The sequence below is a fragment of the Equus asinus genome, chromosome X, assembly GCF_041296235.1.
Source record: "Equus asinus isolate D_3611 breed Donkey chromosome X, EquAss-T2T_v2, whole genome shotgun sequence".
Lineage (NCBI taxonomy): Eukaryota > Metazoa > Chordata > Mammalia > Perissodactyla > Equidae > Equus > Equus asinus.
Window position 1 is genome coordinate 1,095,576 of NC_091820.1, and position 27,798 is coordinate 1,123,373.

General features: G+C 44.9%; 2 protein-coding genes across 8 annotated transcripts in view; one reads left to right on the plus strand and one right to left on the minus strand.

The window, feature by feature from the left end:
• Positions 1-1,269: 1,269 nt before the first annotated feature.
• Positions 1,270-23,619, minus strand: ARSL (arylsulfatase L). Its single transcript, XM_014826783.3, has 11 exons — positions 23,155-23,619; positions 20,898-20,938; positions 20,183-20,344; positions 19,195-19,316; positions 17,648-17,770; positions 15,612-16,035; positions 14,236-14,372; positions 10,588-10,722; positions 7,363-7,525; positions 4,886-5,007; positions 1,270-1,628 (listed from the first exon to the last, which is right to left on the minus strand). Exons 2-11 carry the CDS (start codon positions 20,918-20,920, stop codon positions 1,270-1,272), a joined length of 1,770 nt encoding a protein of 589 aa, XP_014682269.3. The 5' UTR covers positions 20,921-20,938; positions 23,155-23,619.
• ARSH (arylsulfatase family member H) overlaps positions 1,622-27,798 on the plus strand; it is a 54,932-nt gene continuing 28,755 nt past the window's right edge. For 2 of the 7 annotated variants that reach the window (XM_014826784.3, XM_070501814.1), the window contains exons 1-3: positions 1,622-1,928; positions 2,330-2,451; positions 15,032-15,091. The gene's annotated coding sequence lies outside the window, so the exon portion shown is untranslated. Of the gene's footprint in view, positions 1,929-2,329; positions 2,452-13,933; positions 14,074-15,031; positions 15,092-19,772; positions 19,900-27,798 lie in introns of those variants that run through there. The other 5 variants (XM_070501812.1, XM_070501815.1, XM_070501813.1 and 2 more) reach the window with 3 other exon arrangements.

Here is a 27,798-nt window from a genome sequence, read left to right on the forward strand (position 1 = left end):
GAGAAACCAGCTCTGCCCACACCTGGATTCCAGATTCTGGCTTCCAGAACTGGGAGAAATATATATGTATCTGTTGGTTAGCTGCCCAATGTGTGCTGTTTGTTCTTTCAGCTCAAGCAGAATAAGCCGGGCTGGGACTAGGCACGTGTGGTGGTTTGTGGATGGAGAGGAAGATGACGGGACGGAGTCTGGAAGAAATTCCCCACCACACTCTCCTCTTGCCGGCGTCCTATCTGGGGCGGGTCCTTGCAAAGCCCACGTCGACGGAACCCCATCGTGCAGGGACCTCTCAACAAAGGGTGGGTGCGACATTGACTGTCCAGCACGGCTCCCAAATTGTGAGTTTCCTCCAGTCCCTGGGGACACTTATTCACCAAGGAGAATTGCTTAGAAATAGTTCTAATAAGTGAAAAGCAATAGGATATATGGGAGTATTTGAGGAAGCCGTTTGGTGTGGGGTTAATTCAGCCTGACCCTGTTTTTCCAAAAGGGTCATGAATGGCCCATCTGCTTTAAATATTTACCACGTCCCCAAGACAAGAGTGATGCCCTTACAGATAGGCATGTGGTATCCCCCGTATCTGCGTTTCTTTAAAGATGAGCATCTCCTCCTGGGAACTGAGGGTTAGTTACTGACCTGCTGTGCTCACCTTATGACCCCTGACCTGCTGACCCCTGACCTGCTGTGCCTGCTAAGTGTCTCTTGACGGGAGTAAAAGGGACATTCCTGTCATGTGGTAGATGCTCTTTGTTCCAAGATGGCATATACTCACTCTGTCTGAGGACACCCCACTTCTTGGGTGCCCTTCCTTTTTTGGGGAAGGAAAGCCTCAGGGCTATAGTCTTCAAACCTGGCTCATAATAAACTCACCCCAATTTGGATTTATAATTGATTTTGGATTTATTTGCGTCGACAGTTCCAATTTGAAACGTCTTCATCGATGTTGAAAATGATACACCTACGCTCTTTAATTTGGCCCCGGCCACACCGTAGCGGGGGACAGCTGCTACCTCTGTGCCCACCTGCTGTTGGTCTGCAAATCCATATGACACGGAAACACCTTGTCTGGGGACTTGAGCTCTTTATGGGGACAGAGAGCCTCTGTCTCCCTAGACCGGAGACCCCTGTGCGTCTTCCCTGTTCCTCTTCGAATTGGTGAAACTGTTCAGCCCCACGCAAGCTGATGACGTAACTTTACAGCAGAGTTTTATTTTCAACCCCAGGGCATAACTCCGGGACTCGAGGACCCAGATGTCCCTGGCAGGCATTCACCTTCCGTCACCTTCCTGATCACACCAGCAGAGGGGGAATGGGCCACAGCAGGGCTGCAGCCACGGCCTCCAGACGTTGTCCAGCGTGTCCAGCTGCAGTGGAACGGGGCCGAGCGTCCGGCGGTGCTCCTCCACGGCCTGCCCGACTCTCTCCATCACCTGATAGAATGAGGGCTCCGTGTCCGGCGTGAGGGCGTGGGCCTCGGAAGGGTCTCTTGAGAGGTCGAACAGCAAAGGTGGATCGTGCCGGGATACTCCGTGCCCTGAGCACGGGCAGACCGCTTTCCCGTAGCAGGCGCCAGCTCCGTCTGGATGGAACATCGGGGTCACGTAGTGGACTTTCCATACTGCTCCTCCTGCGGCAAGGACAAGAATCACAGAGGGTTGACATGGAGAAATAAGACACATTGCTGCAGAGCGGCATGATTCACAGTCGCCAGGAGGTGGAAACAGCTCAGCTATCTGTCAGCAGGTGGATGGAGAAACAGAGTGTGGTCCCTCCATGCAATGGAATATTACTCGGCCATGAAAAGGGATGGAGTGCTGACACAGCCTACAAGGTGGATGGACCTTGAGCACATGATGCTCAGTGAGAGAAGCCAGACACAAAAAGCCACGTAGTGTGTGATTACATTCATAGAAAATGTCCAGAACAGGTAAATCCATGGACAAACAGTGGATGAGTGGTTGCCAGGAGCTGGGGGCGGGAGGAATGGGGAGTGATGGCGATTGGGTGTGGGGTCTTCTTGGGGGCCATGTAAATTTTCCGGAAGTGGACAGAGGTGGTGGTTACACCACATTGTGAATCTGCTAAAGGCCACTGAATGGTGCAGTTGAAAATGGTGAATTTTATGGTACGAGAATGTTGTGGACTGAATGTGTGTGTCCCCCTCCCAAATTCATGTGTTGAAATGCTACCCTATAATGGGATGACATTAGGAGGTGGGGCCTTTGGGAGGTCATCAGGGTTAGGTAAGGTCATGAGGGTGGGCTCCCACTGATGGGATTAGTGATCTTGGAGGGTCACAGAAGAGCTTGCTCCCTCTCTGTTCTCCAGCCACGTGAGGACCCAGCGAGCAGGTGGCCGTGTGCATCCCAGAAGAGAGCCCTCACCCCACTAAAAGAGCCCAGAACCCCACTACGTTGCATCTCAATCTTGAACTTCCAGCCTCCAGAATGGTAAGAAATAACTGTTGTTGATAAGGCATCTGGTCTGTGGTATTTTGTAATAGCGCCTGAGCTGTTGATGAGACTGAATTATAGCTCCACAATGCTGTTTACGAAAAAAGAGGGAATGACTGGTTTGGTAGGTATTTTCGCTGGAACAACCTCCAGAGTCTGGGAGGACTCCCACTTGAAGGCAGCTGGCACCAGAGCTAGCTCAGCCTCTGCAAGCGACTTTGAAAGGACAGAAGGTGAGACCCGGCATGTCCCGATATGTGCCAGGAGCTGCTGTGCCCTGCAGCTTCTTGTCGCTTTGGGAAGGAGGCCCCCATTGAACTCTGGTCATGAACGTCAAGAATGAGCCAGCCATATGGAGACTCAGTCGTCTTAAGAGTGTCCTGGGTGGTGGGAACAGCTTGTGCAAAGGTCCTGAGGTAGGAACTAGCTTAGCTCGTCCTAGAATGATGGAGCACAGTTCAGCTGGAGCTTGGAGATTGAGGGCTCCCATAGTCAGAGCCGACGTCTCAGAGATGGGGAGGGGCTAGCTTGTGTCACAAGGAGGAATTTGGGCTGGTTCTGCTGGGTGGGCAGTGGGCGGTCTCAGGAAGGCTTTCTGCAGGATGCTAAGTGGACAATGGATGTGGGGTGAAGAGTGGACCCGGGAAGACAAGTTCAAGAGGGGTGGATGGTAGGAATACACTCCCCATCTACTTACCTTGAAAGAAAACGGAAATATTTGCCCAATGACCAAGAGATGAGAGATGAGCAGTGGGGTGGCCACTGAGGGTGAACCCCATTCTCTGTGCCGCTAAGCAGAAATGGTTGTAGATTGGGCAATGAAAGTTTTTAAAAAGAAGTGGGGAAACTTATAATATGCAATTTTAAAAGCCCAAAAAGGTAGCCATATAAATCATCCCAGAGAAGAATAATACTAAAAAGGATGGAGGGGAAAGGGTGGGAGACCATAAAAAAAAAAAAATCACATCTGGTGACTTCCTCAAATAAAGGGGATTCTATGCGATGTTCTTTCATTCTTGATTCGGATGATGGGAGATGTGGAGGGGATGCTTTTGAAGAAGGAAGAAATCAAAGTGAGTCGAATGGCAAGCAGGAGCTAGGCCTCCCCAAACACTGGAAGAAGGAAAGAACCAAGAAAACCGCGTCTGTAAAGCAAATTCAGAGAACAGGAGATACTGAGGCAAAGCGGAGTGATAGAGAGGGAATTAAAAATGAGGATAAGAGAACACGCTCAAACAGGTGAACCTCTCCTATCAGAAGACAAAGGGGGAAGCAGAAGGTCATCACTGATAAAAGTGAAAAACACAGTTTCTCAGGAAATCCGAGAGCTGGAGTTTTAAAGATGATTCTTAAAAACGGAAGACCTCTGGCAACTCCAGTTAGGTGAAGATGGAGCTTGGAGCCATAAACGTAGAGGCCAATAAAATACAATGAAATACAAATTAAACACAAATACAATTAAAATACAATGAAATTACGTGGCAAGGCAACCGAGGGCTTGGTGAAGTGGATACATTTACGGTGGAGACACATAATATGTTTCAATTTGGGAAAATTCGATATTGTAAAAATACCAATTCCGCCACCCCCCAGGATAATTTAACCATTGAAGGCAATGGAATTCCTATTCTTGTGGGATTTTTTTAAAAAAATACTTGTAAATAATTTTTTTTTTTTTTTTTTTTTGCAAGGAAGGTTGGTCCAGAACAGCCCAGAAAATTTGGAAACACAAAAATTATTCAGCAAGCACATTGCTGCTTATGTTACAAAGTTGTCATTCTTACCACAAGGAGGAAATTGTGTCATTAAATTGAGGTGGTTAGGACATGTGGAAAACAGCGGCCAGCCTGGTGGCGCAGAGGTTAAGTTCAGACCGTTCCGCTTCGGCAGCCCAGGGGTTCACCGGTTTGGATCCCGGGTGTGGACCTATGCATCACTTGTCACGCCATGCTGTGGCAGGCGTCCCACATATAAAGTAGAGGAAGATGGGCACCAATGTTAGCTCAGGGCCAGTCTTCCTCAGCAAAAAAAAGAGGAGGATGGGCAGCAGATATTAGCTCAGATCTAATCTTCCTCAAAAAAAAAAAAAGATGCAGAAAACAATCCAGATTAAGAGAACAGATTTGAAAGGTAAAGACAGACTGTGCAAGGATGCCTGTGTCAGGATGTGTGTGATGGAAACAGTTGCAATTCACATATCATAGTGGGAGGCAGGAAAAGTCAGAAAATCCCATACAGGATGTTTAAACCACACCTAACAGCTCCCATTTCATAGCGATGAGATGATTGACAGCTAGAAGGATGTTGCTGACAGGAGGGAAAAACACTGCCAAGAAGGAAATCGAAGAGTTGGCGTGAAGATGGAACGCCTAACGAAGCAGAAGAATGAGAACCGAGGCCAAGAGGTGACTCCGTCGCCCAGCCTACTCACTGTCCCGTTGATGCCACCGGGCTGCGTGCAGAAACTTCCCACAGTAATGCAGCAGGAACTCGTGGTCGGAGTGCTGCGCTGTCCCCCGCAGCAAGGGCAGCAGGTCCCGGCCGTCAATCACCCTGCAGGCAGGACACAGCACCCCAGTGACAGAGCAAGGACTTCTGGCAGGGATGCACAAGCACTTAACATGAGCTTGGGGAAGCACTGGGGCGGGCGGCCACGTCTCTCCCCTGCAAACATCACCTTTGGCTGCAAGATCACAGAGGACCAGCTTGCTGGGCTGAAATTATTGTCCCCACCCCCCCCCCCCAACCTTATTATGGATGCAAAAATCAACTACGGAAAGGCTCGGTCCCCCAGTTCTGATGTGTGTGATGGTCCTGCGCATTTTATTTCCCCGTTATGTGGTTAATTGCTCCGGGATGGCAGACGGATCCGGGTTTCTTTGTTACTCGTCCACTATTCGCTGTGCGCTAAACCGGTGATAATGAGTATGTGCGTCTGCTGGGCTCCATCATTAACATCCTGTGCAGCTGAAGGTAAGGAAATGCCTTTGTGGAAAACTGCAATGACTCTGATTTCCCTTAAATTATTTTAAAAACTTTTCAGGACTTTGTGTCTCAAAATTTAATCATGAATACCGACGATGGATTTTTACAGATGCTGTGACCTTGAGAAGAACCATAAAACAGGAGTCTTTTTCTCTAAGTGGATTAATGTTTTTGGTCAAGGTAGAGAATTCAGAACCCCAAGTAGATTGACTTGGCCAGAATTTCCATGAAAAAAATGAAATAAAAGTATATATATTATTATTATATATAATATATCATATTATTAAAATAAAGTATTATATATATTTATAATATACATACACATAAATATATATTATAATATATACACATTCTTTTATTATACATTCTAATAAAATAAATAACGTGTATGTAAAATAACATTAAAATAAATATTTATAATAAACGGATATATATGTGTGTGCACATATATCCATATATATATCATTTCACCTCCAGATATACATATTCATACACACGTACAGAAAAGTGCATATGTTTATGTGTATATACATATCAATGAAACCAACCAACAATATATGGTTGAATTTTAGATTCTAGTGAAACACATTTGCAATATACATGACAAACAGTTTTTTATTTTTAAAACACATAAATATTATAAATTAATAAGAAGGCTAGCAGCCAATTAGGAAAAAAAATCAATCAGAGGCAAGATATTCAATGTCAGAAAAGAAAAAGGAGAATGGGAACTAAAGGTATGAAATATTCAATCTCTGCAGTGAAGGCATGGAAATTATAACACCCACGTGTACTTTATATGTGTAATAAATAAATGACATATCTACTATTCAAATTGATTTTTGTTCTGTTGTTTTTAAAAGAGACACTCTCACATGTGGCTGGTAGCAATTCCTAGAAACAATCTGACAAAATGTATCAAGAGATTTACCTATAAGTGGCCGTACTCTTTGATCCAGGAATTCAATTTCCAAGATTTTTACTAAGGAGCTAATCATGTCAGGCAGTAAAATGACAAAACAGTATTTTTTTTTTTTTTTTGAAAGCAAGGCTAATGTCCATCTATAAGAGGGTGGTTGAAAGAAAATACCGTGGAGCCATTAAATTTTTTGTCTGTGTGCAAAGATTTCTAAATACATATAAATAAGTATATAAAATAATGTATGTTATATATAGTAATATATAAAGAATATATATTGGGGCTGGCCCAGTGGCATAGTAGTTAAGTTCACGTGCTCCATTTCAGTGGCCGGGGGTTCACAAGTTTGGATCCGGGGTGCAGACCTACACACGGCTCATCAAGCCATGCTATGGCGGCATCCCACATACAAAATAGAGGAGGATGGGCATAGATGTTAGCTCAGGGCCACTCTTCTTCAGGCAGAAAGAGGAAAATTGGCAACAGATGTTAGCTCAGGGACAATCTTCCTCACCAAAAAAAAAAAAGAAAAAGAATATATATAAAATATATATGAATATGTAACATCTCTAAATGTATATATCTGTGCATCATACCATTTAGTTATGTATTCATCTCTAGACTAAGATTATGAAATAGTTTTATCTTCTTTCTGTTTGCCCCCAAATTTTCAGAAGTTTTTAAGACAAGCATAAGTGGAATCATATAAAAAGTCTGTACCACACTGGATCAAAAGTAGTTTCTTGTGATGAATGGTTGGATTTTTCAACGACAATCGCCCTTACAACAAAGTGGGCTCCACGTGAGCGTTAGGAGAAGGGAAATGGACATTTTGAGCACACATGAAGCAGACATTTGATCCCGGTAGATAGTACTCGGGGACTGAAGCATTTTTCCAGATGCTCATTTCAGGGTTGCCTCACACAATGCAAAAGAGACAGTGACGTTTCACCGACGTGCTGTCTCTTTGCAACATTGAATTGCCTTCTTGGGCTGCTCCTTACCTGTCCTGGGGCACCTGGCCGTCCCCCAGCTGGACCACAGTGGGGAAAACATCCATCAGGCTGGTGGGCTCGTGGATCACTCGGCCGGCCGGCAGCACCCCGGGCCACCGGAATATTCCTGGAACTCGGATCCCACCTTCCCAGCCTCCCATGCCTTTGCCACCTGTGTTTAAACATGAACAGAAAGAATCTGATTAAAAATCAGAAGTAGTTGCTTACCCTGGGTGACTTAAGCATTTTGCTTGTTTTAAAACTCTCTCTCTTTCTCTCCTTCTCTTTCTCTTAATTACCTGAGAACATTAAATTCCTCCCCAAGAGAGGTTAGATTTTTATATTCTTTACTAACCTGGGTGTTGGTCTTCCATGTTGCTGAGTGACACGGGGACATTGCAATTTCCCTCAAACAACTTTTTTTTTTTTTTTTTTTTTGGTGAGGAAAATTGGCCCTGAGCTAACATCTGTTGTCAATCTTCCTTTTTTTTTTTTTTCTTCCCAAAGCCCCAGTACGTATTTGTACATTCTAGTTGTAGGTCCTTCTAGTTCTGCTGTATGGGACCCCCCCCGCCCCCCGCCCCCAACAGCACGGCTTGATGAGCGGTGCTAGGTAGGCACCCAGGATCCAAACCAGCACACTGTGGGCCACAGAAGCAGAATATGCAAACTCAACTGCTGTGCCACCGAGGCAGACCCTCTCTCAGACTTCTTAATTATGAGACTAATTCTTTGGGAGCCCTAAGTTGCATCCCTGAAAGCATTTTATCTTGCTCATATTTTCTCCCTGCTGTTGGTGGTTTTCCAGAGCATTATCTCACATGGGATCCATGTGATTGTCTCGGGACCTGTGCTATTTCGTATCATCTTCGTGCTTATTTGTCATCCTTCCCCATCTCCCTTCACTCTTCGCTCGTTCTTCTTGCCCATGCCGCTGTGAATGCCTTCCTTTGAAGCCCATCGCATTTCTCTGGTTTCTACATGTTTACGGCTTGGATGTTTTTCTCGTCTTTGTCACCGGTTTGGGTTTCATGGTGTCCCCCCCCAACCCCTAAATGATAGGTTGGTGTTGTACCCCCCAGGAACTCAGAATGTGACCTTATTTGTGCATAGGGTCTTTGCAGAGGTGATTAGTTAAGATGAGTTCCTACTGGATCAGGGTGGGTGCTTAATCGCGAATGTCCCTATAAGAAGAGGAGAAGAGACACAAGGAGAAGATGGCCGTGTGACAATGGTGGAAGAGGCTGAAGGATGCATCTACAGGTCGAGGAACGCCACGGATTGCCGGCCGCCCCCAGAAGCTGGAAGGGGCAAGGAAGAGTCTTCCCTTGGAAGCTTCCGAAAGAGCATGGCTCTGCTGACATCTTGCTGTCAGCCGTTTGGCCTCCGGAACTCTGAGAGCATAGACTTCTGTTGTTTATGCCGTTTTTGGTATTTTGTTACAGTAGACACAGAAAACGAATGCAGTCATATTCATTTATGTTTCCCTTGGATGGTTTTCACCCACAGTCAATCTTCTGATGGCCCTAATGCCAGCCTCACCTTGTCAGTTCCTTCTGGAGGTCCCAGGGGAGAAACTGTTTCATTGGTTTTTCCAACTTGTGGGGGTCACCACGCTCCCGGGTTTGTGGCCCCTTCTTCCATCTTCAAGCACATCAGTGTAGCATCTCCCAATGTCTCTCTCCCTCTTTCCTTCCCTCTCGCTCTCGCTCTCTCTGACTCAGACCCTCCTGGCTCCCTCTTCTAAGGACCCTTGTGATTACATTGGGCCCACCTGGATAATCTGGGATCGTCTCCTATCTCAGGATTCTTAATCACATCTGTGAAGTCCTTACTGTCATATAAAGTTTTTGCAGGTTCCAGGGGTCAGGACTTGGACCTCTTTGGGGATGTTATTCTGTCTACCCCACGGGGATGAGGACGTGGACGTCTTTGGGGACATTATTCTGTCTACCCCACGGGGATTAGGATGTGGACGTCCTTGGGGGATATTATTCTGTCTGCCACATGGGGATTAGGATGTGAACATCCTTGGGGACCATTGTTTTTCCTACCACAATGATCATTTCAGTTCTTCCCGTTTTTGTGACTTTGCTTGGTAAGTTCCAAATCCTTGACCAGACCTTGTTTCAGGATGCATACGCCATCTTTCCCAGATTCCCAGGTGCACGTATTTTGACAATAGCTGCAGGCTGGGTGACCATGAACAGCTAGCTGCCATTCCCTGTGTGTATGCACTAAAACTCGCAGACCGTGGAGTCAGAGGAGGGGAAGAAATGTCTTTGTGGGCTGGTAGAGTAGCAGGTTGTAAGAGGGGCAGTGTTACTGACACGCTGTTTGGCACAGTGGAGGATGCTGGGTAGAGGAAATATGGACATAGATGACAGTGACATGAAAAGGGTTTCAGTGGAGTCGGACTCCCAAGGTGTATGTAATTGACCAATGCATGTTAAGCATATGTGCCAATGTTGGTCTAAACAAATTCTTTCACTATTATAAAGAAGATTAAGCTTTCTAAATGAAAAAGAAAGTGTTGAGCCACATTATTTTTGGCAGCATGTTGTACAATCTCTGTGGTACATCAAATAAGATTGTGTCCACAATCAATAGAATCCTAGTTTGAATATATTGTGGCCCCCAGGGGTGCTCACCGTCCTTGAATGCCTTGCCTGAATATAAAATTCAAACCTGAGTCCGTCAGCAGATGCCTGGATAAACACAATGTGGCCCATCCATACAGTGGAATATTATTCAGCCATAAAAAGGATTGAAATACTGACACACGCTACGACATTCATGAACCTTGAAAACATCATGCTGAATGAAAGAAGGCAGTTGAAAAGGACCACATGCTGCCAAGTTCCCTTTACCTGAAATGTTTACAATGGGGAAATATATAGAGGAAGAAATAAGTTAGCGGTTGCTGGGGGCTGGGCACAGGGGAAAACAAAGAATGATTGCAGCTGGGTACCGAGTTCCTTTTGGAGGTGATGAAAATGTCCCGCAATTAAGTAGTGGGGATGGTTGCACAGTCCTGTGAACACGGAATTGTGCAAAAAAATTCCAATCTGAGCCTGACAAATTGTAATTTCTGCCCTGAATTGAAAATCAAAGTCTTTGGTTAACAGTATATGCTTCTCTTGAGGGGGGTGGCCCCGCTCCACTGGAAGGGTTGGGAATTGTAGGGAAGAGGGGAAGACCATAGACAAGGAGCTGGGAATCTCTCACTGTTACCTTTATATATCCCATTCCAGCCGCCATATTGGTTGTTTCCGAGTTGAGCCTCTAAGGATCCCCCGTGATCCGATGTAAAATAAACGAGGGTGTTGTTGGTCAAACCTTCCACGTCCAAAGTATCAAGTATCTGCCCTGGAGAGAATAGATGTGTTTGAGTCAGTCAAAAAACAGAAGACTATCTGAATAACCAAATTATTCGGGGTGTGCTTCTGCATTTTGGAACTCTCCATGAGAATGAGTCTTTAGTTTCAAAGCATAGTAATGGGAGCGAGAAGTAATACATTTTGGCTAGTCGGAGCATCCTTGATCTAAGACTGATGTGCGTTTTTATAATATGTGCCCATTCTGTTTGCAAAAAGTTTTAGGCCAGCTACAGGGTATTTGCTACAGAGGACAAAAGGGCAAAAACTAAAAAGTGAGGCCAAAGGAGATTACAAAGAAAAATGGACAGGGATCAAGGGGGTCTGGGAAGAAGGCTGAAACGCCGTTGGAGATGTGTGGACGTTGATGAAGAATGGTCAAAGGTGGCTCTGTGTTTCTTATAGTCACACGAAAGATGTCTGCTCCCCCATGTTCACTGCATCACTACACTGGTCCCCTCTTATCTGAGGGGCGTATGTTCCAAGACCCCTAGTGGATGCCAGAAATCATAGATCGTACCGAACCCTACATACACTACATTTTTTCCTCTACCTGCAGACCTATGATAAAATTTAACTTATCAATTAGGCACCGAAAGAGATTAACAATAACTAACAATAAAATAGAACAATTATAATAATATACTGTAACAAAAATCACCGTAAATCTTAGCAACCTCAGCATATGATTTTTTTTCTTTCCTCATTAAGTCAAGAACTTTCACTTTTTCATTTAAAGGAAGCACTTTATGGCTTCTCTTTGGCGTATCCTAAATGCCAGCATCACGACTCTCGCTCGTTGGGACCATTATTAAGCAAAATAAGGGTTACTTAACACAAGCACTGTGATACTGTGACAGTTGATCTGATAACTGGAACAGCTGCTAAATGATTTACGGGCGGGTGGCGTCTACAGCACGGATCCCTGCACAAAGGGAAGATTCACATCCTGGGTGGGACAGAGTAGGGGGGCTCAAGATTTCATCTTGCTACTCAGAATGGCATGCAACTTAAAACATATGCATTATTTCTCTGGAATTTTCCTTTTAATATTTTTGGACCGTGGTTGACCGCAGGTAACTGAAACCATGGAAAGTAAAACTGAACAAAAGAGGGGACTAGTGGATTTACAGTGGTCAAGATATGGAAACGACCATCACGTCCATCAATGGATGAATGGATAAAGAAGATAAAGAAGGGGGCCGGCCCATGGCCGAGTGGTTAAGTTCGAGCGCTCTGCCTTGGTGGCCCAGGGTTTTGTTGGTTTGGATCCTGAGTGCGGACTTAGCATCACTCATCAAGCCATACTGAGGTCGCGTCCCACATAGCAGAGCCAGAAGCACCTACAACTAGAATATGCAACTATGTACTGGGGGGCTTTGGGGAGAAGAAGAAAAAAAAAAGATTGGCAACAGATGTTAGCTCAGGTGCCAATCTTTAAAAAAAAAAAAAAGGATAAAGATACATATATGTATATAATATATATAAAATGTATCTATAATGGAATATTATTCAGCCATAAAAAAGAAGGAAATTCTGCCATTTGCAACAACATGGATTGACCTTGAGGGCACTATATAAGTGAAATAAGTCAGATAGAGAAAGAGAAACACTGTAGGATCTCACTTATATGTGGAATCTAAAAAAACCAACTCATAGAAACAGAGAAGAGTGGCGGGTGCCAGAGGCAGGGGACGGGGCGATTGGGTGAAGGTGGGCAAAAGGTACAAATTTTTTTAAAAAGTGAATTTCTTTTGGGTTGGGTCTTCCTTTTTTATACAATCTGACAATCTGTGCATTTTAATTGGTGTGTTAGAACATTTACATTTAAGATACTTGTTCAGACGGTTAGCTTTAAATTAACCATATCACTCTGTTTTTTTTTTTTTTTTTTTTTAGTTCCATCTGTTCTTCAGCCATTTCTTCCTCTTTAGTTGCTTGTTTTTGAGCAAGGATTTTAAAATTTGTGACTATTTTCCCCGCCTTAATTAGTGGATTTTATTTTTTAGAGGAGTTGTAGGTTTACGGATAAGCTGAGCAATAATATAATTGATGAACCGATAGGACACACTATTATTAACTAAACAGTACACCTTAGGGCTCGCTAATGTGTTGTCCATTCTATGGGTTTTGATAAATGCATAGTATCATGTATCTACCATTACAATATCACACAGAATGGTTTCCTTGTCCTAAAAACCCCCTGTGGTCCACCTATCTACATTATTAGAATGATTTTTTACTTCAAAAATTATCATACAGTTGCTTGATTGAGCTCTAAATTAGGACAGAGAGAAAGTGAAGACATTTAAAAGATTCTTTAGAGGTATCTTATGATAAGTTCCTTATCTTGATGAACTTACGGGGTTCTTAACTCTGTACCATAGTTTGTCTTTAGAATTCAATGTGTTCAATTACATACCTCTGTACATTTATTAGTTTAATTTTTCCCCAAATTGTGACATTGCAAATTCAATTTTAAACATTCAACATTTGACATCACGTAAAATAGCCTCTATTTTCCAGCGATTCTTAATCTTCCCCAACTAAGGACCCCTAGTGACAAAGGTGAGTGAATTTGTCCTGAAGGGAAAGAGGTGACGCCTCTCTGCAAAAGGGACATGAAATGAATTATTGCACACGTCTTCCAACTTCCCTCATTTTTCCCAGGAGTTCATTCAAATCATGCACTTTACTCCAAGATGACTTTTTTCTTTTTTTTTTTTTTTAAAGATTGGCACCTGAGCTAACATCTGTCTCGCCAATCTTCTTTTTTTTTTCCCTTCTTCTTCTTCTCTGCAAAGCCCCCCAGAGCATACTTGTATATTCTAGTTGTCGGTCCTTCTGGTTGTGCTATGCAGGTGGCTGCCTCAGCATGGCCTGACGAGCGGTGCCAAGTCTGCGCCCAGGATTCGAACCAGCGAAACCCCCGGCCGCCGAAGCAGGATGCAAGAACTTAACCACTCAGCCACGGGGCCGGCCTCCCACGATGACGTTTTTACCAGATTTTTTAAAAGTCCATTTCCCCCTAAAATCTCTGATTACAGTTATTCTGCAGCTCCTCTTGGCCCACCACCCCATAAACCCAAGGGTACCCCAGCCCTTGTCTGAGAGGCATGGAATTGACTACATCCATATCCATGTGTTTGCCGAAGCGGTGCCTCCCTCGAGATTATTTCACTTTCTGTCGTGGCAGGTGCTGTTGGAAGCCCACGGGGAGGCAGTGGGAGGAGAAGATCAGACCGTCCCACCCCACAGGGCTTTTATAGTGTCATGGGGAAAACAGAAAAACCAACCCACCTAAAACCATGTCATGAAGAGGAACCAAACAGAATGAAGAAGTGTGAGCATACTTCAGACCTTTAAGGTTCAAGGAGACGGCAATTCTTAGACTGCCTGTTCTATCTTCAGCCTTCATTGTCTTAGCTTCTCCTTCTTTATCTCCTCTCCTCCTGCTGTTTCTGAAGGAGGGACCCTCACGTTTTCACCCGGAAAAGGCACTTACCCACCATCCAGTCCATCTCCTCTGTGTTGTCGCCATACGGCCCATGGAGACTCCTCCCAGCGAACTTCTCGGTGGTGATAAGAGGGGTGTGGACTTGCAGAAAAGAGACAAACAGGAGGAACGGTCCTTGCTTGTTTCTAAAAATACATACAAAGCAACCAGAGTGGGTTTATTTTATTTTTTGTTTTTTTGGTAAGACAGAGATTGAGGTCTTAAAGCCAGGATACGGTTCTAGACGGTCACGTCCTTACTCAAATGTCTTTGCTGCTCTGTCCTCCAAGAGCCAATATGGAGAACTCCCGTTCTATGATGGCTTTTGACTTCCACAGTCTACTGAAAAATCCACACGGATTTTATGTTTCTTTTCTCCTGAATATTGTCATTTTCTAACTCTGTGTACTTCTGACAACGGAAAGTAACAGAGAACCCCAGGCAACTGTCTGATTTGACGTTATTTCGTTCAATTATTTCAGTACGTTTTCCTGCCTCAAGGCTTAGCTTATAGAATAAGTGATATTGCACGTTGGGTTTTTCTTTATAATTGCTTTCAAGGCATGAATAGTTATGGAGAAAACACACTTTAAAAATGACACATAGTAGGTTATTAATTTCAGTTTGATTATCCTCTATCTAGGCAATGCCTCAGCTTCCTCCTCTTTCTACCTGATATTTATGGTCTAATCTAAGTAGACAAGCAAAGGTGAAGCTCGTAGATTTAATTAGGGCACATCGGGATCACCTTTTGAACTTTTTAATTTGAAAGCTAATGATCGGCTTCATCCCTGACCCATACTAGGCGATGCCATCAAGAACTCTCTAGGAACGTTCTGGAACATGATCACCTCTTCACCACCAGGTAAGTTCAATTGAATTGAACCTCATTGGCACCAGGTAAGCGGGGGTTCGATGGCGTCACCCATGGGGAGCGTGCAACTGCCTCTGTTTATTGTAGCTTTTCCTGGTGTCACTCTTGGTCCCCTTGTCACTCAACTTGACATCTAGTCTGAAGTTAGCAACAGGACATCTTAGTCCCGATGAGAGAGCCTTGAAAATATTTAGAATTTATTGTAAAGGCTGTTCAGGTGACTCCGTTTGTCATGTTAGTTAAATATGGTCCATGGTGATCAGGGGGTGGTTAGGGGATGGGACTGGCCCCAAAGTCAGAGAGAGCAGCAGCAGCTTTCAACTGACCTGTCCCTTGTGCCAATGGACGTTATCCAGTTGGGGTCAACAGAACATCATCCATGCCCCATGTTACCGAAGACCTCTTTCCGTCTTTCACCAATCTAATACCCGTTAGAGAAGAAGACTTTTTCGAAGCATTTTCGTCATGAAGCAGAGCACGTTAGGATGAGGGGGACCCCTTGGACACCCACCTTTTGACGAAGGAGGAGATCTCCTTCAGGATAAGAGATGTTGTTCTGTGAAAGTGCATGGGCTGCTCGGTGATGGTGTGATTCCTCATCAGAAAGCAGTCGGCGTGCACAATCAGGGCCCCCGTGAAATATGAGCTCACGGAGAGCAAGATGGCAGTGACGGTTGACCAGATGACCAATGCCCAGGAGCCTGTCATCAGGTGGATGAGTTTTCCGGTGGTGAATGTGAGGGCAGCGATGGCCATGATTTGGGAGCAGAAGTTGAGTTTGTTCTCCAGGCCCACGCGCTTCTCTGATAGTTCCCAGTGGACACAATCTCCCATCATGGAGAAGGGCATTCCGTAGAAATGGTCAAATCCATGGTTGAGTGGGTGGTGGCAGTGGTCTTTGGAGGATCTGCAGTTGAGACCCAGATGCCATTTTCCTGAAAGGGGAAAAGTATGCTGGTGGGACAACTGGCTGCTCATCACTTGGTAAGTAGGTGTTGTGTGCTCGCCACATTCCAAGTACTCGTCTGGGTGCTGGGACGGGGTGGGGATGCAGAAGGATGGGGGTGGTGTTTGCTGTGATCTGCATCACAACCTGGCCTCATTGTTTCAGGGGAATAAGGACCCTGCACGGCAGCATTACATGGTGTTTTCATTCCCTGTGTTGCTGTAAGAAATTACCATATATTTGGTTGCTTAAAACAACAGGAGTTCATCCTTGCCCAGTTCTGGAGACTAGAAGTCTGAGATGAAGGGGTTGCAGGGCTGTGCTCCCTCCAGAGGCTCAAAGAGAAGGTCCTTCCTGCCTCTTCCAGCTTCTAGGGCTCCAGGCGTCCCTGGGCTGGTGGCCGCCTCCCTCCCATCCCTGCCTCCGTGATCACACTGTGTTCTCTTTGAAGTCAAATCTCTCTGTCTCCTTCTTAAAAGGACCCTTGTCCTTGCATATAAAGCCCACTTGGGTAATCCTGGGTAATCTCCCCATCTCAAGATCCTTCACTTAATCATATCTATCTGCAAAGACCTTTTCTCCATATAAAGTTGTATGTGCAGGTTTCAGCATTTGGGACCTGATATTTTTGGTGACTGTTATTCAGTCTGCCACACCTGGATTTGCAACGGTCTGTGGGGAAGAGCAATATTGAAGGCACAGAGTGGTCAGATTGCTCTAGAAAACATAATCTGATATCACCAGCGTGGGTAAAAGATTTCCTGACTTTGGAATTGTCCCTCTCTTTGCTAAACCGCTATAATGATGGTCAGGGGCATGGCGGACGTGATGGACAGGGGGATAGGTTGCCCAGAGCCCAACTTTCAAGTTCAATCAATGGAGGATGCTTAGTTTTCTGCTGTCACTACTGGGGTGTTGATAAAGAGACCCTGTGTGTCTTCTCACCACCCTAACGGTGTGTGCCATCCCGAGAACCTCATAGGATTTCCCAAGGAATATCCCGTGAGGATAGACTCTTCTGTCTTAGAAAATGATAGTGAGTCTGTTGGGTTTGGGATTCAGTGAATCAGCTGGTCTTGCTCTCTGTGATCCGTAAATGGCACTGTTACTAGAAATTATCACTATACCATGATGTGGCTAATGACCACTTGGTCCCCTTTCAAAACGCTATTGTCCTCAATTTTATTTCATTCTATACATGACATGGTTTGTCGACATGTCGAAAGATAAGCATGCTATTTACGGAAGCAGAGAGGGCGGTCCTAAGCCTTGCAGTCACGTTTCTATGCAGAAAATAGGGAAAAACAGCAATATGGAAATTGTTGGTGATTTGATAAAATTAGAAAAAAAAAATTCTGATTTTTTTTTGTCATAGTGCACCAGCAAATTGTATAAAATGCTGACTATTTCATTAAGCTGTTATTTCTTGAGCATCAACTTGGCACCAAGCAGCCTAGGTAGTGACGTCATTTATGTATGCATGGAGCTTTCTGTCATGGAAAATTCCAGTTGCATCACAACCATTTCATTTTCACTCATTTTAGTTAAGTATACTCTCCATATAAAAGTAATGTGCTTAATTCTTTTAAAAATGTGCATACCTATCAGTCCAGTGGCATAACCTGTGTCTTTTAATATTTTTGCAAAAGTTGTCTCATTTGTCGGAAGGCCTCCGGATGCTGCGGTCCACTGAAGAACACGATAGCCATTACTGGAAACCATACCTTTGGGGAATCATTTTCAAGAAACGTTACCATCACGCATCGATTTTTGTGTCCCCACTATTGTTTTTTTAGTTTAGAATATTTGATGAAAATCCCCATTATTCAAAATTAGATTGGAAGTTTACTTCCCCCCCGTGGTGTTGCCTCATGAGTTGCATTTTTGGCAGCAAAGGAAATGATTAGTTAGTTGAAGACGTGAGTGAGAGGACTTATTATTCCTGTTATGTGAGGGTTATAAACAAAGAGAGAATTAAATGAGAAAGGAAGGAGAATTAAAAGTGGTTTTATGATTTCATCAAACTCTTGATGTGAGCCAGTGGTAGATCTTGGGATTTTCAATGGTTGGTTGAGAATCCCCCAGATGATTCTACTGTGCTGACAAGGTTAGGAGCCACGGGTAGCATTCATCCTGCCTCAGATATACCCAGGACCTCTACCCAAGCGTTTTAAAAGGTAGATTCAATATTTTTCTAAAGACCTGGAGTGTACAGTCGAGACCCACTGGCTTAGAAGATGCTCGATGCCTCCTAGACCGTTTTGATGAATGCAACTCGGTCTTACTAGAGAAGACTCATCTGGTTCAAAGAGTCAATGCAGTTCTCAGTGGTCCTCATGTACAACTTGGAGAATGCTTTCTGAGATCTTCCAAAAGTTTGAGAATGCATCTGCTTCAGTAAAGACTAGCAGAAGCTGAAAAGGTCTTGGCCATAACAAAGACAGTTGAGGTGTTTCAACTTAAGTTGGCCAAGATTCCTTCATCCCTGAGACATGAGAGGGTGCCAGAGACCTGTATATGTGAGGGTGTGTGAGGGTCCGTTTGATGTGTCCGATTGGCCAGGCTACAGTCTCTAGTCCCTCAAGCACAAATCCACTAGTCTAGGTGTTGTTATGAAGGTCTTTTGTAGACGCGGCTAACGTCTCCAATCAATTGGCTTTAACTAAAGGAGCTGGCCCTCCATCAGGTGGGTGGGCCTCATCCAATCCGTTGAAGGTGTTAAGAACAAAAACTGAGGTTTCCAGATACAGAAGGAATCCCGCCTCAAGACGGCGACATCAAATCCTGCCTGAGTTTTCAGCCTGCTGTCCTGCCCTTACAGATTCTGGACTTGCCAGCTCCCACAATCGCATGAACCAAAAAGTAGTTAAGATCTTGCTCTTTACAGGAAATGTCTGCCAACTTCTGCCTCATGTGGTTACTCACATTACAGAATACAAGCAAACGGGCCAGTCCCTGCCTGTGTCACCCCACAATCTGTGAGGCTCTATAGCTCCTACAGATTCTAATCTGATGATAAAAATATGGGGGAATTGAACAGTTTCCTTCCCACCGTGCTGGAGGACCCAGACTTTAATAGTTGTACTGCAGGAGTTAAAGGGAGCAAGGTCCTCTCGAGACCCATGGTTAGATCTGAGGAAGGACAAACCTGATCGGACAGGGTATCTGCCTGTTAGGAAGGCAGCTCTGCTTGGGGTGCACACGGACGCCGCAGCGATGTGCTGGGTGAGCATCACACCATCCTTTGCGAGGCGGTCGATATTTGGAGTCCTGCAGAGGGAGACACGAACAGTTTTATGTCTTAGCAAACAGACACGCAGGCTCTCCCAGAAGCGTAGGTACATGCTATTTAATGGAAAACCTGCCGGGCATCGTTTCATATGTCAAGGTGTTCTTAGGAATGACCAAAAGGCAATGGCAAGTACTTCAGATGTCTTCTGAACCGTCAGAGAAACATCAGCTCGGTTCAACATTATCTACTGAGTTTCTGCACAAGGCACTACCAGTACTGAGATGGGCATCATGGGAAATCCAGAATTGAGGGTCCAGGGTGCCTTCTTACTTGGGACTCCCAGTGTTTGGCTGGAAGATTTGACCTCATGGCACCAACGCATTGTAGGTCGTACACGAGGGTGGAACTCAGACCTAGCTTCATGGGGGCACCTGAGCTGGGTCTCCATGGACAATTCGAATGTGACCCAGCTGATGGGGTGACATCATTCTCAGATAGACGGACCAGCAATGACTGATGGGTGTGTCACGTGTTGGGATGAAGAGGACATGGAATTGTCTGTCTACAGCAGAGCATGTGTGAGTGGGCACTCGGCTTGATGGACGAAGGCCGGAGAGTGAGGTAAGCTTTGGTCTCTGGCTTAGAGGCGATGGCAGTGAGTTTTAAAACATTGTCTATCATGGATCGTGCTGATGGAAATCAAATTTAAAAGTGAAATGATTGGTCATACGTGAGATGAATTTGAGTCGGGGTTAGTGCTGGTGTGAGAAGATGGTAGGATTAGGGGATGTTGACAGAAATGTATGCAGAATTCTCTTAAAGTTCGGATTGCACACATCAAGGGTTAGGTGAATTATCATGGTCTCTGTGTCGGGGTACCCGATGGGCAATCTCTGTTCCTTGCCTTATGGTGTTGTTGCCATAGCAACCGACGTCTCCAATGCCAAGATCATCCGCCATCAGAAGAAGGATGTTGGGACGGGAGCCGGGTAAGTCGCTGCAAGCCGAGGGCTTCCAACCCAGAAGCACACCGACTGTCACAGCCAGCCAGCTCCTGAAAGACAAGCTACCAAAGAAAGCTGAATCTGAATGCTACTTTCCATTTCATTTACACTACTTCTGGAAGTGGGAAGGTGGCGTCACTATTTTGGGGGGTCTTTGATATTATCATCCTACTTCACAAGAATTTGAGTACATCTCTTAGGCATTTGGGGTTTTCTTCTCAGTTAAAAAGAACTCATACTCTTACGGATGCGACCCTGGGCGTGTGCAATACTGTTCCACTCCCCAGGGTCACGAAATAAAGGCGTGATCTGAAGAAGAAGATTTGCAATATAGCATCTCTGGAAAACCAGACACCTAGCCAATGGCAGGGCTTGGTGCCCACCTGGAAAGAGTGTAAAGCAATTCTTTTTGAAGCTTCCTGAGACCCCCCCCCCCCCAGATAGGGGAGCATGGAAAACTTATATTAATCACAAGTTCCACACTCGGGCCCCCAGATGCATGATCAGTTATGTATTGAGCAAGACCACTTTGTTATCACTGCATCCTGAGAAGGCGACATGAAGAAATGCAGAGGCCGAAGTGAAGATGAATCACCATGCGTGATCCTATCTTACCGACAGGGTTCCCGATGTAACATGTTCTCTCTTTTTATTTCCTGCAAGAAATAAAGGGGTCGGTAATAACGTAGGCAGCAGACAATGAACTAATGTAGTAAATGAAATCGGGAAACTTTGATTCTGTCTGAGGCTGTCGATAAAACTTTAACACAACTGCTAAAACCTCTTCAAAGAGTGTTCTTCCCTATTGAAAAGGCTTTAAAAATGCTGGACACGGTGTTAAGGACGTAGAACGCGGGTCCGTCAAGGGCCAAATGATAAAGATTTTGGATTTTTCCACCAAGATGGTTCTTTCCACTCTTGTTGCTGAAAAGCATCCACAGGCAGCACACAAATGACTGAGTGTTGCTATCTTCCTGTAAAACTTTATTTATAAGAATAGGTGGAGTTTGCCCGTGGACTGTAGATTTCTGATGCCTGATATAGAAAGCAGGAGTGCCAAGGAAAGAAAATGCCTAATGAAGTGATAAGAATATTGATAAGAAATGATCTCCGATATATATATTTGTTTTTAATTTGGTCAATGCATAAAAACATTGACCGTCATAACCATTTTTTCAAAGGCACCTTTCAGTGATGTTAAGGACATTCCCACTGTTGTACACCCATCCCCACCATCCATCTCCAGAACTCTTTTCATCTTCCCAAATGGAAGCTGTCCACATTAAACACTAGCTCCCCATCCGCCTCCCCCAGCCCCTGGCACCACCACCTACTTTCTGTCTCTATGGATTTGACTCCTCTAGGGACCTCATAGAAGTGAAACCACACAGTATTTGTCCTTCTGTGACTGGATTATTTCACCGAACCTCATGTCCCGAAGGTTCATGCATGTTGTAGCGTGTGCCAGAATCTCCTTCCTTTTCAAGACTGAATCAAATTCCATTGTATGGATGGACCACATTTTGTTATATCCAACATATTTTAAGTGAAAGCAGTAAGAGTGTAGGGAGGGTGTGTGGTATGCTGTCAACCGTGTAAAACCATAATAGGAGGGGGAACGATATGTCGGTTTACTGGTCTACACAATGATCTGGTGATGCAAATTGCTTTCTACAGATGAGTGCAAATCCTTTCCCTTTCTGCAGGAACTTGACCTCAGGTTAACTTTCTGGTTCTGTTTCCCTGGAAACCCATTGAAGGTGGAATGTCAGCATGACTGGATGACGCTGTGTGATAAAAATGCCTGTGCCTGGCACCCTGTCTGTGTGTTGACAGAACCACAAAGACGTGAGGGAAGCCAGCTTTGGACTTCTGAGGATCTGTGACTGTTGACCTGGCATGGCCCTCGGGGTGACCAGGAAGCTCTGCTTACCAGTTGTTTGATGAGATGTTGGCATCCGTTTTGGGTGGGTTTCAGAGCTGGGCGTATCCAGCCTTCCTGTGAGCCTCACCCTGTCCTATCTGAGCTGTTCCCTGAGGAAGCACGCAGACGGGCTCCGGCTGGCCGTGTGCCCAGGGACGTGGAGGAATTGGGGAGATTATCTTTAAGGATACAAATTTGCAACTAGTACTTGAATAAGTTCTGGAGAGTGAATGCACATATAGTCAACAATATTGTGTTATCGACTTCAGAGTTGCTAAGAGACTAGATCTTCATTGTTCCCCATACACAGGAAAAAATAACGGTAATTCTTTGACGTAAAGAAGGTGTCAGAAAATGCTACTGTCGTGACCATTTTGCAACCTATTATCAAAGCACACCTTCTGCACGTCAAAGATACACAATGTGATCTGTCAATTATATCTCAACAAACAAAACAAAAAAAGAGAGAAAGAGACAGAAAAAGAGAAAGAAAAGCTCTTCGGTGAAATGTAACCCATAATTTAGCCTTCAATTCTCTTCCAGTGAAGGGATTTGCAATGCCTGGTCCCGGGCTGTCCTCCAGACCTCGGAGCAGGAAGCCGGCCTTTGCCAGTGCCCTGGGGCCCTGCTCCCAGCCCCCATTTACTTTTTAACATCCAGCATCTCTTCAACTTCCACATGCCCGCCAGTCTCTTAGCGTCTAGCATCATTACGTCTTGCCCCTCCGTAAACGTTTTCTAGTTGACTTGATTCTGCATTCCTTTCAGAAATTTCCCCCGGTCCCAATCTGTCATGGCTATGGTTGCTTATCGTCTTTAAGGAAATTGCTTCTAAAATGTTTCCAGATGAGCCAGTGTGCCAGGCAGCGGCATGTTCTTTAGCACAGCTGCCAGGCATCCCTGGACACGTGGGAACCGCCTTGCTGGGGACCCAAGGAAAGCCCGTTACCTGAATGGGGGTGCCCTCGGGGCTGCCGGCCAGCAAGCACGGCTGGTTCTCCGAGGGAATGTCTTCTTGCCAGGAGAGGCCCTCCCTGGCTCCTGGATTGCAGACCTCTGGTCCGGTCCACGCATGTGCGTAGCTGATTCACTCTTCAAAGCAACGGCAAGGCTTCAAGTTAGGTTGTCCACAGAGATTGGACGGGGAAATCCCCAGGTGTCCCGCTGTCCGTCATGTTCCAGGTTTCCACAGAAGCCCTTCTGTTCTGATTTACAAAATGTAACACTCGCAGAAGGATGCCAGACAGCTGGAAACAGTGACACTCATTCACCAGTCGAATGAAACCCTCCTGGCCGTGGGTCAACTCTCAGGGGCTGTTTGCTGGCTTTGCCCCAAACTGGGAAAGCAATTGACTTGAAAATTCCTCTGAACACTCTTTAAATTCCCTAGTTTTGTTTTTCCCCCTCTGGCATCTGCCCCGGGAGCAAAGAGAAGACAGAAAACAGCTCTGACTATTGAAATAGTCTGAATCTGTCGGGCTGGAACTGCTTAACCGCCTAACGATGTAATTGACCACGTGCACCCCTTTCCGGCTTTATGCCAACTTTTTTCTTTTCTATTCTTTAGGGAGCACAATTTTTTTTTTTCATAGGGTAGCAGAATATGTGTTTCAGGCATGATCACACGTAAAAAACGACTCTTTTCAAAGACTTTTCCAATTAAGAACTTTGGGCACACTTCTGGGTGTTGAATCCTGTAAAGACATTCAGCCTTACGGTCCCTGTGCATTTTTGGTCCCTATGACCTGAACACTGTAGAGTTTCGACGGGAGACTCCCGCTTGCCAAATAACCATCTTCTGCCTACACAGCTGCAAAAATTCTTTATGAATTTGACAAATGGAAAGTAGGCACCACAGGCATCCTTTACTTAGGCACGCAGGCCGCTCTGTGCCGGGTTGACTAAATGGCATTGCTGATAAGCAAAGGCGGTCAAAACTCTTGTAGTTGTTTTTGCGCCACTTCAACCCAAGGAGACGAGTCTCCAGGATCCGAGTCAAAACTCCCAGGTTGCCTGAAGTTCGTCCTAACTTTCTCCATTCGGTGGTCAGACGGCGTTCTCTGCCGCGGCCCTGTTGATATTTGGGGTCAGGTAGTTCTTTACTGGAGGGGCGTCCGGGCAATGTAGGGTGTTGAGCAGCATCCCTGGGCTCCACCCGCCAGATGCTCCAAATTGTGGTGACCAAAAATGGTTCTACACGTTACTGAATGTCGCTGCCTCCCTCCTATCTGCCTCCTCCTCTTCCTGCTTCTTCTATTCCACATTTATTAAATCCCTCCTACCTTGTTTAAAGGGAATGACTCCTTGCGGATAAGAATTCACTTTCTGCAGCGGGCCACCACCTTCCCTTTTCCTTTCACAGGCGGACGTTTTCACGGATAATGTGAAAGTTTCCTAGAGGTCACGCACAAGAAGACAATCTGGAAATTCGCGTTCCTGAAATAGTGACTTCAGCTTGGAGGTTATGAAGAGAAAAGCAAACAGGCCCATCAGGATAAAATCGATGGTTTGTTCACAGGAGCAAATGTCTTGTGTATGTTGGTTATTTTAAAAATAATCTATAAAAAGGTGCTTCTCATCTCAACCACCAACATCTCTTTTGAACCTAGGACAACAGGTCTTAGTAAAATTTTGCCCTTAATGTTTTATCTTTTAATTATGGACCCTTCTAATCTGTTTGGGATTTTAAGCCGCCGTCCCTTTGTGAAGCTGTGAGAGGATACTGGACGTGTTTGCTTCTGGTTTTAAATAACTATATGTTTCTTAAACTTATCATAAATCTTAAGAGAAAAAAGTGCTTCAATCCTATTAATGGCAGCTTCAAAAAATGGAGTGAAAGGTATCATCAGAGGAGAGGAGAAGGGACCCAAGCTCATTACACTGAAAAAACAGGAAGACTGACAGCTGTCAGGTCAAACCCTGGAGTTTCATCCAGATAAGTTCCCATTCCTGTCTTTTTCAGCAGGAAATTGGGAAGAGGAGAAGTCCACTGAGCCATCCCGGTTAGAAACCAGAAAGGACACCTCATAGAGATGCATTCTGTGACTTTTTAAAAAAATGGGATCTGTACCCCTGGCTGTAGGAAACTTGAAATTGGGGTTTCTCCAGCTTGGCTCTGCACCTGCCTTGCCTGACGCACTTTTTTAAATCAGAGGTTTCAACTCTCCCTCCCAGCTTTTCTGAACTGGGAGATTGAGGGTCGGCCTCCAGATGCTGCTTTTTAAGAAAATCTTTCTAGTCTGTTGTGCCCAGCCGGGCTTGCGAACAGCTGGGTAATGGCGCTAAAACCTGGTTCAACTTTGTCCTGCAGCGTGCTTTTCCCGGGAGTGTATACACACACTCACACGTGTGCACACGCATACACATGCAAATCTATAAACAGGCACACACATGTATCCATCCACACACCTGTCTACATATGCACACAATACACATATATACACACAGTAGTTTATATCCATAGCTAATTTTTATAGTGACATTTGTAGCGTTAAATAGCTCTACTTCTTAGATGGCTCTGGGGAGACTGTTTTTTTTTTTTTAATTTTTACTTCCAATAAGGGGAAAAAATGAAGTTTTTGTGTACGTTGATCGGACTTTTTGATTTGGGGAGGAAAAAAGCCATAGTAAGAGAAGAATCATATATTGCAACCAACTTCTTCAATTTGGGACTTCTTAAACCTAATGAAATCTGACAGTTCTCACGTGTCACCCTATAGGTTGGGACTTTCTGAAAACTGATTATAGGTAACAGTTTAATCATCTAACGTTTTTATTTATATATATATCTCATACGCATAAGAATACATAATATGTATTATATATACCTTTTATGTGTATCTATTCTCCAGTAAGTAGAATATTTTATATAGATGTGTATATTCTCTAGTAAGCTTGAGAAACCCAATTAAACAGGTTTTCTTAGTTTAAGGATGCTCGGAGTCTTATTTTAATTTTATTTAATATATGTTTTTTTCTTCTTCTTCTCCCCAAAGTCCCCCAGTACATAGTTGTAAATTCTAGTTGTGGGTCCTTCTGGTTGTGCTTATTTTTTTTTTTTTTTTTAAAGATTTTATTTTTTCCTTTTTCTCCCCAAAGCCCCCCGGTACATAGTTGTGCATTCTTCGTTGTGGGTTCTTCTAGTTGTGGCATGTGGGACGCTGCCTCAGCGTGGTCTGATGAGCAGTGCCATGTCCACGCCCAGGATTCGAACCAACGAAACACTGGGCCGCCTGCAGCGGAGCGCGCGAACTTAACCACTCGGCCACGGGGCCAGCCCCTGGTTGTGCTTATTTTTAAATCAATTTTATTGAAGGATAGTTTGTATACGATAAATACACAATATACACAGTAAATGTATACAATAAATATGCAACATATACCATAAAATGTACCCATTTTAAGCCCATAGTTCAGTAAGATTCAATCAATGCATCCACTTACATAACCACCACCACAAACGAGATCTGGAACGTTCTCATCTCCCCAGAATGTTCCTTCTTGCTCCTTTGCAGACAAACGTTATCCTCCCCCGGCCGGCCCGTCGGCTTTTCTATGGTGGTTGGCTCAGGTAACGCAGTCTTTGTCTCAATGTTTCCCATCTTGTGAGGCTGTGTCTTTCCGGGTCCTTTTCCTAGAGAGAGTGAGCAGACTTTTCCGGGGGTCTGTCCTTATCTGCGTCCATTGGTGCCTCTCTCTTGCTGGCTTCTTCAGCTCCATCAAACTGGAATCATTTTTGTAAAGTCAAGTCTTCAAAATGGATTCATTCGGGCATTCTTAGACAGGGTGTGATAACCAGGAATCTACGGGAATCGTGGGCTGGGCAGACACGGCTGCTCAAGCTAAAGGAGGGAGTTGGGAGGTGCCAGGAGGAGGCGATGGGGCAGCTGGTTTCCCGCATCCTCGCTCGACTGCAGAAGCTGCTGTGGTACCCAGCGGATGCCGGCGGAGTGTGAGAAAACATCGCCTGGGCTGGTGGAACAAAATGCCTCAAAGTGGGTGGCCTAAGACAACCAAAAATTATTGCCTTTCGGTTCTGGAGGCTAGACGTCTGCAATCAAGGGGTCAGTAGGGTTGGAATCTTCTAGAGGCTCTAAGGGGGGAACCCTTCCTTGCATATTCCAGTGTCTGGTGGCAGTTGACAATCCTTACCTTTGCTTGGCTTGTAGACATCACTCCAGTCTTTGCTTCCGTCTTCACATAAATATCATCCCTCTGTATGTGTCTCTGCCTCCTCTTCCAAAAGGACACCCGTCGTAGGACTTAGGGACCCCTCTACTCCAGTATTTCAAGATCCTGTAAGGTTCAAGTCAGGTCACGGGCATAGGTACTGGAGGTGAGGACTTCCACGCGCTTTTTTGAGGGGAGAACGATTCAACCTACAACACATGAATAAAAAAGACGTTGTGTGGATGGAAGCAGTGGTCGTAGGGGTCCCCATCATTAGGGACGGGCTCATCTGCAGATAGGGCTGCCTGAATAGATTGGAAATGGAGAAAGAGATCAGGTCACAGGGAAACCTGGTGCACAAAAGGAACTCAGGGTTCTCGAGCAGACGTATTTACAAGCAAATGATTGGCCCCCAAAAGATTCC